Source organism: Panthera pardus, unplaced genomic scaffold, assembly GCF_024362965.1.
Source record: "Panthera pardus isolate Hobbes unplaced genomic scaffold, ASM2436296v1 HiC_scaffold_12, whole genome shotgun sequence".
NCBI lineage: Eukaryota > Metazoa > Chordata > Mammalia > Carnivora > Felidae > Panthera > Panthera pardus.
This window is the reverse complement of record NW_026526677.1, coordinates 45,537,866-45,553,912: the sequence shown is the minus strand read 5'-3', so window position 1 is coordinate 45,553,912 and position 16,047 is coordinate 45,537,866. Positions and strand designations below refer to the sequence as shown.

Sequence of the window (16,047 nt, the reverse complement as noted above, 5' to 3'; positions counted from 1 at the left end):
ATAGAAAATTATAAAGTAGCTTTAAAATATAGCTAACCACTATTAAAAACTCCACAGATCTAAATTAATGGTCAGATATATTTTGTATCTATTGATTAGTCATTCATTCAACAAATATATACTGAGTACTTTATGCCAGGCTATTCATGACTGAGAGTAATATTATAATGCATACATAATCACATACTGTTAAAGGTGCTTCAAAAATTACTATTTTTAAAAACCTTTTGGAGCACCTATCCTACTTATTACTAAAGGGGGGAAATAAAACAGTGGGAAGAAAGGTATGAAATACAAATACAAGATTTCATTTTAGAAATATATATCAAATTGTGAATATTTTAACTAATTAGTTTCACAAAACACCTTTCTAGAGAGAAATTATAGCAACTCCACAATCACTCATATTTCCAAATGTCCTTTTGAAAACAGACTTATTCCATTAAATTCCCTTCTCTATGCCTCATGCTAAAATTTTAAGCAGTAAAAGAATTAAAATTAAAAATCTAGGCAGCTCTTTCTGCCCATGGGTCCTGTCTCCATGCTTCAATAAAACCACCTTAAAAAAATAAATAAAAATTAAATTAAATTAAAAATCTAAACTACCCTGCTAAACTAAACTAGATTGATAAAATTAAAGAATGAGAGAATTTACATCAGAGGCCTTTTGACACCGGGCATTCAATATGCCTAAGTATTATCATGAGAAATAACTAGAGAAACACAGAATCTGAGTTCAGGAAAACCCTTTTAGAAATGTAATCTAAACACCTATCTCGTTTCTGAATCTCATCTACCAAGTTCTCATGAATTGGCTGACCTATTGCTGTTAATGACAGGGAAGGGTAACTTGTTTTTTTTTTAAACAGTTTTGTTCCACCTTTGGAAAGCTGACTTAGATGGTTTTTCTTAACATTAAAGCTTAATTAAACCTTGTCATCCGACCCTAGTTCAGGGCTTTGGGCCAGTTAATTCTTTGTTGTGGGGGAACTGTCCTGTGCCTTGTAGGATGTTTAGTAGCAACCCTGGCCTCCACCCACTAGGTATGAGTAGCACTCCCTCTTCCCAGTTGTTAACAACCAAAAATGTCTTTCAGACATTGCCACAGCCAAATGAGGAGCAAAATCATGCCTCTAGTTGAAAACCACTGTCCTAGCCCTATCTACTAGGACCGAATAACAGTAACAACAACACTAAGATCTAAGCAGTTAATACATGCCAAGCACAATTCTGAGCACCTTACATATATTTTCATTTAATCCTCAAAACCATCCCCAGTTGAGAAAATGGAAGCTTTATTTTTGAGAGACAGAGAGAGACCGAGCATGAGTGGGGGAGAGGCAGAGAGAGAGGAAGACCCAGAATCCCAAGCAGGCTCCAGGCTCCGAGCTGTCAGCACAGAGCCCAACACGGGGCTCGAACCCACAAACAGTGAGATCATGACCTGAGCCGAAGTCAGATGCCCAACCAACTGAGCCACCCAGGCTCCCCAAGAAAATGGAAGCTTTAGAAGCTAAGGAATTCACCTAAAATTAGATAGCAAATTAAGTGGCAGGTCTGAGATGGGAACGAAGCAGTTCAATTTTAGAGCTCATGCCTTCAATCTCAAACAAGTCTGACTCAAACCAAGTCTAATGTCATTTCCAAAGGGCAAATCTTCACATATCTGAAGATGCCTCTTATAACGAGATTCCTTAATATCAATCAGGGTTGCCCCCAAGACCTCTAATCAGTTCCTTAAACTTAGAAGGTTTCTAACTTCTTCACATCCTTCCTCTGAATATACATAGAACTAAAGACAATACTTTGGTGTACAGCAGAGTGGCTCTAGCCTTCTTTTCCATTAATTATGATGGTTTTTTAGTGGGGAGGGTGGGGGAGAAAATGGGATGATGGCAGTTATATTGTACTTTTGTATCAAGTTTACTGCCAAAAACCACCCCCAGGTCTTTTCCATGTGCAGTGTTTTAAAGCCATGCTAACTTAATGTATGTTAGTGTTTTTCAGGTCTTACGTAGATTTCCAAAAAAAAATTCATTTTAATTTAGTCCAACAATACCAACTCAGAGATCATACTGGATCATTTAATTGATCATGCACTGTCCTTCTTTGTTCATGGTCACCTATAAATTTGTTAATTTGCCTTTTCCAGATGTACAACGAGACAAAGCAAAGAACAAAGCCACCTTCCAAGATCATTAATCTTGGGTAGGGTCATTCAAAATTGAAATCATGTTAACATAATCAACTTGTAGCTAACTCATTTTTCCTTCACCATACACCCAAGGATATAAAAAAAGACTTTACCAAAAACTAAGCTTAAGTCCAAATACATTATATTGCTACTAGTCAAACAACTGCATCAGAAAAAAAAATCAAAGTTGCTCTGACCATCTGTTTTTAGCAAACCCATTCTGGATCATTTTTAACCTATTTCTCTTCAAGTTAGTCATAAAACTACCCTTTCATTTTTTGTTCTAAAATCTTCTACTTCTCAAAATCAGACCTAGATTCCCCTATCTTTTAGTACTTCTTGTATTCTAAAACCTTTAGAAACCACAAATACCAATAACCTTAAAATTTTATAGGCATTTCCTTTTGTAAAGGTTAAGATGTTTCAACTAGCTGAGAAGGTAATCCATTTAACTAGATGTATTCTTTATCTCTATCCCCATGTTGTCTTTTATGTCCTTCATAGCAATGTTTGCTTTGTTATTATGTATTATTGGTGGTAGTGGTGGTTTGTTCTTCCTCTTTAAAAGAGAAGCTTCCTAAGAGCTAAGGGATTTTTTCTCTTCCTTCATTGCTAGGCATTATTATTACACTTTCCTTGATTACCTTTTTAAATGTATTATAAGAAACCCTTTGGTTGGTCTTTGCATTTTTTAAACATCTTAGCTCATTTGAGCTCCTGCTTTCCTAATTTTCATAAAGATTTATTTTTTATAAACTTTATTATGGCAACCTTAGCTATTTGCTCTGTTTTAAAAGTAGTGCATATCTTTAAAGAGTTTATTGTGTAATCACACTAAGGATCTTTTTCTGTCCAAAAAATATCAAAATTACATTTGTACTTAACTCCCTAAGACATTATTCCTTTTTAAGAGAAATTTATCCTATAGAATCATGATATCTTTTCTCTAATCAAAAGTTGGGAAAACTCAAATTGGCAAGTTAAAAAATATATACACACAAAACACTATGCAGTTCTTAAGAATTATGCTATAAAAGACTATTTCGTGACAAAGGGGATGTTCATGATTGTTTAAAAAAAGGGTTATATAACAGTATATACAGTAGTAATAATTCAAAACCACTTTTAAAGATATGTGTGATTTTATATTTTTATATACACAATAAAAGGTTAGATGCAAAAATATTTAAAGTATATTTCTTTTGATCACAGCATAACATTTTTGTTTTCTTCTATGTGCTTTCTATATTTATAAATTCATGTAATGAATATGTATCACTTTTACAATAACACAGGCATTATTATTTTAAGAGAACCAACAAAACCAAAGAAAATATTCTATAAAGTATTAGACAAAAAGGTCTAGCTTGAGATTTCTGCTTTTATAACTCTATTTCTAAAACAAGCTTAGAAAAACATTTCTGGTCACCAAACCACAAAAAAAGCCAACACAAGATACCAGTTAGCCTAAATATATAAATAAGTCGTGACAACCATTAAGATGACCATTCAAACTTTTAAAAATTAAATGGGGGGAAATCACAAGCATTTCCCGTCATTTCAAGGAAAGTCTGTTATGAACCATTTAAAACCATTAAAAACAAAAAAAAAAATGTTAAAATGTATATTCTCCCCCCCACCCCAACCCCCACAAAATGAAGGGTCAGTAGGCTAGGGATAATGAAGACAAAAGAAAAAAAATTAGTCAAATTGTTTAATACTGAGCTAAAATTTCCAAATATAAATAAAGTAAGCAATGTCACCTGTTAAGATTGAAAATCTCATAACAAGAACAATTATCTTTACTTATAAATTCTGTGTGGTTGAAAATAAATTTGCAATAATCCAAAAACTTATCTGATTTACTCTCTATTTCAATGGCAGCATCTTATTCAGAGTCTACGTTCTAAAAGACTAGAAAAAAAGTCATTTTAACCAATTAAAAGTCATCATTCAAATGTATTCAGTTTTGTAAAATACTACTACATGTAAGTGGTTCAACTAATGATTAATTCATCCAAAAGTAAAAATGCATTTACCCCCTTCTTTAGGAAATTATTTCAACGATTTTATTTGTATATCTTGAATTTCATTTTCAAACATATTAAAAATACTATTTTAAATTAGCCTTTCCTTAAATTTTTTATGATAGTCATAAAAAACAATACCAAACATAATGCATTCTCAAGTTACATGAAGATTCTACTAACACTTTAAACGAAATAAAAAACAAAACATCAAACCCATGAAAACAGTAAAAACACACTCCATTTATTTTAAATAACTTGCCATTAAGCTGACAATCAAGACATATGATCTTTTCATCCAGAAAAGTAAATGATCATAATGAAATAAAGGCCAAACATCTTTCTCAATCTCTCTCATATTCATAGATGTATAGAATTATAACCCAGTGATATCATGTAATAAATGAATACACACCTTACTTTAGTATATGCCAAGGTAGACACACAAAAACAAGAAAAAAATTCTGAAATCAGAGTATAAAGGGACTCTGCTTTTTCAAACAATGCAGCACTGAAAGCCAGGTCAGCATCCTTGGGCATTACTAGGAAACTTTAGCACATCTGATATTTCCATCATCTTCAAGATTCTTCTGAACATCAGAAAATATGCAGTCTCCCCCTACCTCACCTGTCCACAGACTTCCTCTAGCTTTCCTCCCTCTACTATGTAATAATGCTATTGCGGTTATTTAGGCTGCAAATGTTCAGAGCTACAACCCCCTCTACATATTAATTCAGTTCATTTTCTCACAGACACTGACTCAGCCGTGGGTTGTGCAGCACTGACGTTTCTAACCAAACAGCATCGTGTGAGCTGTGATCATCCCATTTCTCCATCTCTGTGCAGTGATTGGATATTGTAATTGATAGACAGGCTGAAGAAAACTCAGGAGATGAGGGCTTAGTGATATGTAGCTATGTTGCCAAATGCCATCTGTAATGCTAATTCTAGCTCTGCCAGCTTGCCAGGTTTTAGAAAACTAGGATGCAGCTAACTTTCTTCTTTTCCTTTCAATATCTTATTGTGTACTCATTCTGGGCAGTAAAGCTTCTCTTTAAAAAACAAAGGAAAAATATTCTGTGTACTTTAAGAATCCACTCAAGAACTATTCTTTAAAGTAACCAAACTTTTCTATTTCTAAACTGAGACTACAAAGTGGCTTAAAAAGGAAACTGTAAAGCTCAATCTTCACGCAGTCTCAGAAGAAATGAGCATGCGTACTTGTATGTGGGAATGAAACCTTGCAGCAAAGTCTGATATTGAATGTGTATGATACGTTTATCTTTAGTAACCTGAGCAGACTGCAGCTCTGAGTTTTAAATAGTTGTATTTAACCCAATTCAAATATTCAAGAGCTTTTAATAAGCATATTGTCAATCTAGCCATTTTAATGCTAGTTGTACAGAAAAGGTGTTCTTTTTCCTTTTTAAATACAAAAACTATTGTAATTTATAAAGAAAGCTGCTGCAATTCAGGCCAAATACACTTCAGCTGAAATGGATCTTTCAGCAAGCTACAAGGGCCTCTACACAAGTATTAACTACACAACTATTCAAAAAGAAACAAAGTTCAGTAATTTATTAACCCATTTATTTGTATGCACTTGCTTAAGCCAGAGGGAAGAGACACCCTGAAGTACATCCGTGTTGAGATTAGCTTCCTTGTCTTGTCTTTTATATCACAATGCTATACATACCAAATCTACATTCAAAAGAAAATTCAGAGAAGAAAGTACCTTAAAGTTTATTAGATGGAAATGAAACCACAAGGCAATGCCCACTAAACCCTCAAACCTCACTGGTAAGCATACCTATATAGTAACTATTGTTATTACTTTTAGAATTCAAGAAATTTATTTTTACACTTGCCAGTAAAGGTGGGGGAGAAAAAAAGACTGAAAAATGCATGCAATTCCAAAATGGGAACAGAACAAAATATAAGTTTAAACAAGACAACTTTTTAAATTATGTGTAAAAACTGAATCACTAAGAAATAAGGAATGCTCATTTCTTTGCTGCTAAAGACTGAAGGTTTGTGTCCCCCCCGCCGAATTCATGTATTGAAATGTATTCCCCCAATGTGATAGTATTTGGAGGTAAGGAGGTAATTAGGTTGAGGACAAAGCCCTCATGAATTGGATTCGTACTTTATAAAAAAGACCCCAGAGGATTCCTAGCCCCTTCTACCATGTGAGGACACAGCAAAAAGAGAGTTGTCTGAACCAGGAAGGGAGCCCTTATTAGATATCAAATGTGCCAGCACCCTAATCTTGGACTTCCTAGCCTGCAGAACCATATGAAATAAATTTGTTGTTTATAAGTCACTTGATCTACAATATTCTCTTATAGCAGCATGAACAGACTAAGACATTTACTTTTTATAAATTTAAATCCCCAACTCAGTTTCAGGTGGCAACATGACCATCTATATTTCTTAGCCTCTATGATCCAGAGATGACCATATGACATAGTTCTAGCCAACAATTTATAAGTAGATGCCTGCCTGCTAGAAATTTCTGAAAATTTTAATTTCCTAATACAAATGAAACCCCTTTCCCATTGCCCCCTTCTCCCTCATTCTTGTCTGGAAGGTAGACATGATGGCTGGAGCCATCTTGCAATCATGAGAAAAAACAAAGAATATCAGAGATTTTTGATCCTAATATACTTAAGCCACTAAATCCACATCAAGTATTGCCTACTTGTGAACTTACATAAAAGAAAAACAAACCTCTAACTTTAACCGTGTTTAGTCTGGCTTTCTTTCACTTAAATATCCCTAAATAAAATACAAAACATTAAAAAAAAAAAAAAAAAAAAAAAAAAGGATGAGAGTAGGTAGAAGCATAAATGAAACCCAACTGGTCATGAGTTGATATAACCTGAAGTTGAGAAATATGTACAGAGGAGTTTATTATACCCGTTTTCTCTACTTTGCATATATTTAAAATGTACCATAATAAGTTATAAACATTTTTAAAAATAAAAAGAATGAGAAATTTGGTTATAAATTTTAACTTTGCAATTTAGAATTTGGATGGTCTTGGGCAAGTTTATCAACATCATTTTTTTTTTCATCTGTCAAATGGGGACGGTAATACTTCCTATTCATAGAGCTCCACCTTCCAATCTAGTCACAGTTACCTACAGAAAGTCCCTGGCAGGAATGTCCTCCATCTACCTAATCATCCAAAGATTAGTTCAAGTCTCATTTTTACCCACTCAAGTTGATACTGAATCCTTCTCTGAACTCTTATTTTACTACAACTCACTACCACAGTTCGGTGCCCTGTTGTCCTCTAATTGTTCCACGTGTGGATATTAAAGCATTCCATGCTGGTACCCTGACAAAGTTTTTTTTTTTAAGTTCATTTTATTTATTTTGAGAGAGAGTGCATGCACACACATGCATGTGGAGGAGGGGCAGAGAGAGGGAGAAAGAGAATCCCAAACAGGCTCTGTGCTATCAGCACAGAGCCCAACACGGGGTTTGATCTCACAAACCGCGAACTCAGGACCTGAGCAGAAATCAAGTCAGTTGCTTAACCAACTGAGCCACCCAGGCAAGCTGAACCCTGACAAACTTCTGAATCTCTCCTGCAATGAGTACAAGTTCTTAACAATATTTGCTGATTGTTAGTTTGTAAAATCTCCCAATTAATTTAATATCGATTCCAAAAAAATGCCATTTTTAAAAAGTCAAATTGTATACATTTTTAAAGTATCCTAAGTCATATGTTCCTAAGTGTATAAGATCAAGAGGTCTCTAAAAGTAAGCTATTTTCCCTTGGGCAGAATTTCCATAAATGTGGTTAAAATAAGCCCAAAGGAGTTCACGGTCTTTTCATTTAAAACAAATAATGTATTGGTATTTTTTTTCTATTTCTCTTTAATATTTTTCACTGAAACAACCAATATTGATGCAGTCTACGTGAAAAAAAGCATCAAAAAGTTACTGATGCTATAGCTATCAAGAAGAGCTATGATATTTATCACTGAAATACAGGAATGAAAAAAAAATACTGTTAGTTTTTATAAATTTTCCTCATTGTATGCATGCACCTTTTATAAAATAAACAATAGCTTATTTTTACCTATATATGAAGTCACCATTTTACATATAATGTAGTACTGTACGTTAGCAAAAAAATATTAAGAACTAGAAAGGATAACATAGAATTCACCTGGAAAATGTATACAACATAGCAGATATAAATAGCCCACACTTAATGAGATAAAACTAATTTCTCTTTAATCTCAAAGACAAAATAATTATCCATATAAGCAGGATAAAGAAAAAGTACTAGAGCACTGGTTGAAGCACACACACATACACACACGCACCCAAACACACACACACCCAAAAAAACAAACCAAAAAACACTCATACCATTGTTGTGCACTTATAAATTAATAAGTCAACTTAACTTTTTCACTCAAGACCTCACCACATTAAAAGTCCACAATAAAGACAGACATCTCGTCAGGAGACTTTTTTAAAAAGTACCAATTTCTCATATTTTCTAGCTACAGCATATGGTTTAAAAGTACCTGGATTATTTCTTTAAAATTACAAAACGGATTTCAAAAAAAAAATTACAAACAGGATTTCAATATCATGGCATTTTCACGAAAACTACTAACAGTTATCAGATTAGAACTTTACATTCAAGTAAGTTAAATGCCTGTTAATATTCCCTAAGTAAATATTCACAAAGCACAATACTCTATAGGAAAACATGCTTACATACCTGCAATATGTGAGGTTTATGAGCTGCCAATTAACACAGTAAATTATCAGATAATGAAGTGTTCTAAATGAAGTATTCCTCATTAAGCTGCACAGCACAAAAAGCCTTACATATAATATATAAATGGGCTGAAATTTTTGAAATGAATTTCATTCAATGCATCAAACTTTAAATGAACCTGTAGAGTCATTGCAGAAAGACTGATTTTCCCATTAGTATCGAGATGACAACAAAATATGACATAGCCTGTAAATTATTATATATAATCTACACAGACAATATACTTAGAACACAAAATAAATTTCAACTAGAGAGTTTTAAATACAAAGAGCTAACCTGTCTTGCCAGGGTTCACAGTTAAATTAATTATAGCATTTATTCACAGGATCACTAAGGAGATTTTAACATTACTTAGAAACAAAAATTCAAATAAATACAAATATAAGAAAATTATAAATACAAATATAAGAAAATTAAAAGGAAAGAAATGCTTCTGTACAAGTTTTTAAAGGAGGAATACAAACATAATTCTTTGTAAACCAGCCCCCAACCCCTGCAGGACTTGCCACAACCAAATGCAGTTTGGTTCTTTATAAAGGTCAATTTTATCAGAGCTTTGATATGTGAAATACATATTTTCTACCTACCTTGAATGTTTATAAAGTTTACGAGGTCTACTATGCAATTTCCGATCCCAATTCTCTGGATCACTGGAGTTACTGTCATAAGGATGAGGCCGTCCTGCCATCCCACTTCAAGCTTCCTCACACTACTGCTCTGAAAGCATATGTAGCACCCATAACCTACGTGAAAGAGTAGTGTTGACCTTTAAATCTGGTCCACGCAGAATAAAATAGTCAACAATTTTACATGCTTTCTGACACTATTGTGACAGATTTTTAAAGTGATGAACAGGATTATAAAATATCAGACATACAAACTGCCACAAATGGGATTAAAACAAACACCATAAGTCTTTTTAGGTACTTTTCATCTGATTCGTCTATCAAATCTGCTTACCCCTATGCAACAGTTTAACAGTGTGTTATTTATACTTAGCAAATACACTTAACTGCCCTCTGGGTACCTCAAGTTTCCAAACATTAATATAGAACCAAAAAAAGCAAAGCAATTCCACAAAATGATTCTTTTGGACAAAATTTCACCTGGAATACATTTCTTAATTACTAAAAGTTTTAAGATGCTTAACAAAGCATCTAGTAAAACCAAATAACAAAGCTGTTATTTCTTTAAGAGCCCCTGTAGAAATTTAGTGTGGGCTCTAAAATAAAAGTATGTAAACACCGTGATGTTTCCTTACATTGTAATTACCACAAAAATACAGTATTGATGTGATTCATACATTTCATGCCTTTTCACATGCGAGACTTGTGACTGTTTTTTCTACTAAAGTCATTAAATTATAAGAAAATTAACAATAGCTTTACAGAACACCTGAGCTAAGTACTTTAAAGTATATTCACTATCCAATTTAACCTTTACCTTACAAGGTGGGCATTATTATCATAAACAGAATACAAAATGGTCTCAGTAGTTTAGTAACTTTGCCAAGATCACAATGTCGGTAAATGGCAGGATTATACAGAATAATGAGAATTTATTATATGGAATGAAGTCTTGATCTTGATAAATGTTCAAGCAGGAGTATTTTGTTTGGATATAATCAAATTTGACTTTCAGAGTCTCCAAACATCAAAAACAAACAAACAAACAAACCACACACACACAACTAAATGAGGTTAGACAATCCAGAACAAAGTTATAGAATTTGGACCAGAACAGAGGTTTCCTGACACCCACTCCTACATGCTTCCTATGCACTTTTCCAAGATGGATTTGATAGAGGGAAGTGAGGGGAATTGTACATAAACATCAAAAGGAATCCAGATTTGGAAAAATACTATACCTTACTTTTATAAAAAATTCCAATACAATAGGGGTGGCTTGGTTGACTCAGTCGGTTAAGCGTCCGACTTCAGCTCAGGTCATGATCTCGCAGTTTGTGAGTTCAAGCCCCGCATCAGGCTCTGTGCTGACAGCTCAGAGCCTGGAGCCTGCTTCAGATTCTGTGTGTGTGTCTCTCTCTGTCCACCCCTCCCTCCCTCTCTCTCTCTCAAAAATAAAGATTAAAAAAGAAAAAAATTTTTTAAAAATTCCAGTACAGTCTCATAAAAAATGCTGAAGGTAAATTCATTCAAATTTTGAATCTACCTCAGAGCTCATAAAAAAGAATTACTTCCATAAAAAATAAAAGGTTAAAAAATATAGATTTCCACTTTACAGAAATTGCTTTCGCTATTTGATAATTTTTTCTTCATAGTTAATTAATACTTTCTTTTCAAAAACAATTGAAATCTTACAATAAGTGGACACTTTAATATAATAAATATGTAAACAAGTAGGTAGATCAAGGAGTGAAATTAAAATAACAGAAAAGGAGGGCACCTGGCTGGCTCAGTCAGAACTCTTGATCTCAGGGTTGTGAGTTCAAGCCCCACACTGGGTGTAGAGATTACTTAAATAAACTTAAAAAAATAATAGAAAACGCAAAGTCAGAGAATTGTACAATGGCTAATTCAAATTGCTAAGTAAATGCCACACAGTTTATATGCTGAATGCTCCTGGAAAAGGAAACCTGTTTCTTTAAGGATCAGTGAATAATTAAAAATCAATCAGATATCAGAGGAACATAAAAACTATAAAATTATTTTGAAAAAAAAATTGCAATCTCACTTCAGTTTTTAATTATAAAAATGTATTTACTAAAAAAGAAACTCTTTAAACTTCAATTTAATATTGTATCTACTTATCTGTACAGGAGAGATGAGGCAGAAGAGAAGGGTAAGAAAGAACAAATCAGACAAAGGAAAAAGTCAGAAAAAGGTGGTAACAAGTATCGAGAAAAATAAAAAGGAAAAATAAAGACGTAGAGAGGCTTAGTAGGTTGTGTAGAATGAGATTTAGAATTTTTTCCTTACTTTGGAGGTCTTCCAATAAGCTATTTCAGGCATTAACATTTCTTTACAAGAGCGTTTTATCTCCTCCTGACATTTAACTATAAGACACACCCCTCTGGATACCCAAAGATGTCCACTGGGGGAAGAATGATAGAGAAAGTGACTAAAAAACAGAACCTCAAAGAATATATAAGGCAAATTCAGATCTACATTTTCCAACGTTTTACAGTGGGTAGCATGTAGGTAGCAGATGGGAAATACCAGTAGGTCTTACTAATCAATCTATGAAAATTAATAAGCATGTATTTTACAGCCAGACACAAGAAAGTAAAGAATTTCAGATGAAAGTTATCAAAAAGGTCAACTGAAAAATCATATTTACATTTGTCAATAAAACTTGGGTATCACCATGTGAAAGATTTCTTCCCAATCCTTACTCCCAATAGTCAAGACTACGAACAGGCTAAAAACAAGGGAAATTCAAACTGCGGTATCTGGAAAAAATATGCCTGTATTTGCCTACATGTGCTGGCATACTTTCAAATGTTATCAATAAGCTATAAACAAGACTACAAATAGATAAAAGGTAAATGACACACATATACTAGTTTGAAATGTGTAATAATTTCTTCTATTTTAATCAATCTCTGCATCATAGTGACATTATATTTTATTTCATTTCATTCATTCATTCATTCATTCATTCATTCAAGGACTTACTGAACACCAAATATGATACGCCAAGCTATTTATAAGATGCTAAATCAAGTTGGGCATTGTTCCTGTGCTCCAAATCTCACCCTAGTAAAGGAAAAAAGCCTCAGTTGATGACTCCACATACCACTTACTCCTGTGTCTCTCTCCTACCTGCATAGTTCTTACACCATTACCCAATTCTTCATCTCCATTAAAACTTGGGTGTTCTTTAGGATTCCATCTTCATTTGCTGGGTCCAGGGAGACAGCGGACAAAAAAACCATGAGGATCAAACCCTTGAGAACACCAGGTTTTACATACTACATACACTGTTTTCATTATCTCTGAATTCTTCAATAAGCACCCCAAATTCAACAATGCCAGGCTCTATCTTGGCCTCCCACATCAGCTAATGTCATCTCTATTCACTAACTCAAGAACTCCGAAGTCATCCTTGACTTCTCATTTCCCAACATCGAGTCTACTTCAAAATTTTGACTCCTCTCCCTTTTCATTCGTAAGGCTGCTGCCTTCAACTGAATCCTTAACATGTATCAGTAAGGATTTTGGTTGACCTCTTTATCACCATTCAGTCTATACTAGCTGCACTGTAATCAAAATTATCTAAGAACTTTTAATGACTCTCCATGTCCTGATCTAAACTCCTTACCATAAAAAGATCCTTTAAAATAGAGGACTTTTGGCTCCTCAGTGTATACTTCATACAAGGCAAACTAAAGTTTATTATTGTATGGATCTTGTAATCATCAAAAACATAATTACTGGACTACTAGAAACAAAGTTCTTAGAAAACACGTCACAGTTCATTGCTTTTTTAGGCATGACAGAAATTGTGGGGAATAAACTTAGGAATTGCCTGAGACTGCACTGATGGGTTAACAAGGCATAAAGAATTAGAAAGCCACAGGATGAACACACCCAAGTTTGGGTAAACAAGATTAGGTAAACAGGGCATAGGCTCCCAGTACAGGACAAAGATATAGGAATAGAAAAGCCTAAGGATGAAAGCATCAAAAATGAGGTAAACAAGATTAGGTGTTCAGGGCTGAAATGCCACCCAACTTAGTAAAATAGCAGAAAGCTGCTTTCACAGGAAGGAAGGACCAAAATAGGTAAACAGGTAAACAGGACTATGGAAAACAGCCAGCAGAAGTTGCCCTGAGTGGAACTAATTAGCAAAAGAAAGGTGCCTTGTTGACCCTGAGGTAGCATGTTTCGTCTTTCTTGTCCTCTTGGCCAGTTTAGGTAAACAGAGGTGGCGCCTCCTGTCTGCTGTATACAACCTCCCAGCAAGCACCAGAATTTTGTTTTGTACTGACCCAAACCCCTAACACTGCATATCTTCAAAACCTCTTTTTCCCACGCCCATGAGTTAATGTCCACGGTTTCACTGTATCCTTGTGCACGCCCATTCTGATCCTAATCAAAATGGAGCAAGGGTCAGAGCAAGGACCCTTACTAGGGGCTCCTGTCTCCTCCCAGACATTAGCCTCTCTTGCATTTCAATTTTGCGTCCACTCTCTTGCTGGACAAGAGAAAACTCCAGACCCAGAGCCTATGACAAGAAATAATCTAAATTCTAAATAATTTAGATATAATCTGTGCAGAGGGAGGAACAACTAGGCCAATTGGCTAGAGACATGCATTCAGGAGACTGTCAAAAGTCAACTAGGAAAAAGGCAATTCAATTACTTCTCTTCTCTTGGATATTACTATTAAAAAGGGGGTGTGGGGGAACAGAATCTTCAAGACTATAATAACATAAATAAGTGGTCTTTAGGATACTATTTCCAGGTAGTATTAATTAATGGCAATGATTCATAGAAAAGTTTTGTTGTTTTTTTTTTTTGAAAAAAGGATAGTACATGGAGACTTTATTCTGTCCTATGTTATGTATCAGTGGGCTAGGAAGTTTAATTTTCTCCTATTTAAAGCTCAAAACAAGCTAGTATTATAATCATGTTTTATAGATGAAAAGATCTTAGAGCTAACATTAGAATCCCAGTCTAACAGAAAGCCCATGTTCTTTTTTTTCGTTTATTTTAATTTATTTTTTTTTGAGAGAGAGAGAGATGGAGGGCGGGCACATGCACAAGAAGGGCAGGGGCAGAGAGAGAGGGAGAGAGCATCTCAAGCAGGCTTCTGTCAGTGCAGAGCCCAACGCGGGCTCAAACTCACCAACCAGATCATGACCTGAGTCAAAATCAAGAGTCCATGCGTAATCAACTGGGCTACTCAGGTGTCCCAAGCCCATGTTCTTTCTAACATACTAAGCTAGGTATACAGAAATTCATAACATTTGTTCCCTACAGCCAGCAGATGTCTTTTTTTAAACTTCAGCCATCTTGTGGCTTTGTTCATCCTACTGGGATCTCATTCTGAATAGTGTCATTATATGAGAACTTTTCTATTAACGGGAAATTGTTTTTATCTCTCAAACTTTGCAAACAAAGTAATTCAAGTGTGGTGGTTACTGGAGAGAAAGACCTGATAAGTAAGTGGAAAAACAATGAAAAGAATAAAATCACACAGTGATACCAGCCTGAAGAGCCAAGACAAGACTGCCTTTGGCTGCAAAGAAAGGCAAGTATCCAGAGGATATTTTAACTACATCAATAATTGGAAAGGCTGGAGAGAATGAATACTGCTACAGATAATTGTGAAAGAAAAAGAACAGGCTGGGAGGAGGGGGTTGCCTGGCTGGCTCAGTCCGTTAAGCCTCAGACTCTTGATTTCAGCTCAGGTCATGGTCTCACATTTTGTGAGTTTGAGCCCCCTGTCGGGCTCAGCACTGACAGTGTGGAGCCTGATGGGATTCTCTCTCTCCCTCTCCCTGTCCCTTCTGCTCTTTCTCAAAATAAATAAACTTAAAAAATAATAAAAACAAAGGTGAGAGCAACTTTTTAAAAGTTTATTTATTTTGAGAGGCGGGGAGGGGCAAAGAGAGGGAGAGAGAGAATCCCAAGCCGGCTCTGCGTTGTCAGCACAGAGCCCAACATGGGGCTCAATCTCAGGAACCCTGAGATCATGACCTGAGCTGAGATCAAGAGTCAACACTTAACTGACTGAGCCATCCAGATGCCCCTAGAAGCAACTTTTAAAAGAAAAGTAAACCAGAGGGGTGAAAAGAAACCTGTACAGGCAGCCAAGTTAAGCAAGCATGTGAGCCTCCTACAGATAACAATGATTTAAGCCTTGAGAAAATACTTTTTTAATGTTTATTTTTGAGAGAGAGAGAGAGAGAGAGAGTTCAAGCAGGGAAGGGGCAGAGAGAAAGGGAGACACAGAATCCGAAGCAGGCTCCAGGCTCTGAGCTGTCAGCACAGAGCCCGACGTGGGGCTCAAACCCACAAACCGTGAGATGGTGACATGAGCCGAAT

The 16,047-nt window shown here is 35.0% G+C and overlaps 1 protein-coding gene across 4 annotated transcripts in view; it reads right to left on the bottom strand.

Moving 5' to 3' along the window:
* BTBD10 (BTB domain containing 10) overlaps nt 1–16,047 on the bottom strand; it is an 85,966-nt gene that overhangs the window by 50,052 nt on the left and 19,867 nt on the right. The window contains exon 2 of one of the 4 annotated variants that reach the window (XM_019456388.2): nt 9,620–9,775. The exons of 2 other annotated variants lie outside the window; for them this stretch is intronic. In XM_019456388.2, coding sequence (XP_019311933.1) covers nt 9,620–9,720 — 101 coding nt within the window. In that variant the 5' untranslated portion in view covers nt 9,721–9,775. Of the gene's footprint in view, nt 1–4,636; nt 5,062–9,619; nt 9,776–16,047 lie in introns of those variants that run through there. One more of the 4 variants, XM_019456387.2, reaches the window with a different exon arrangement.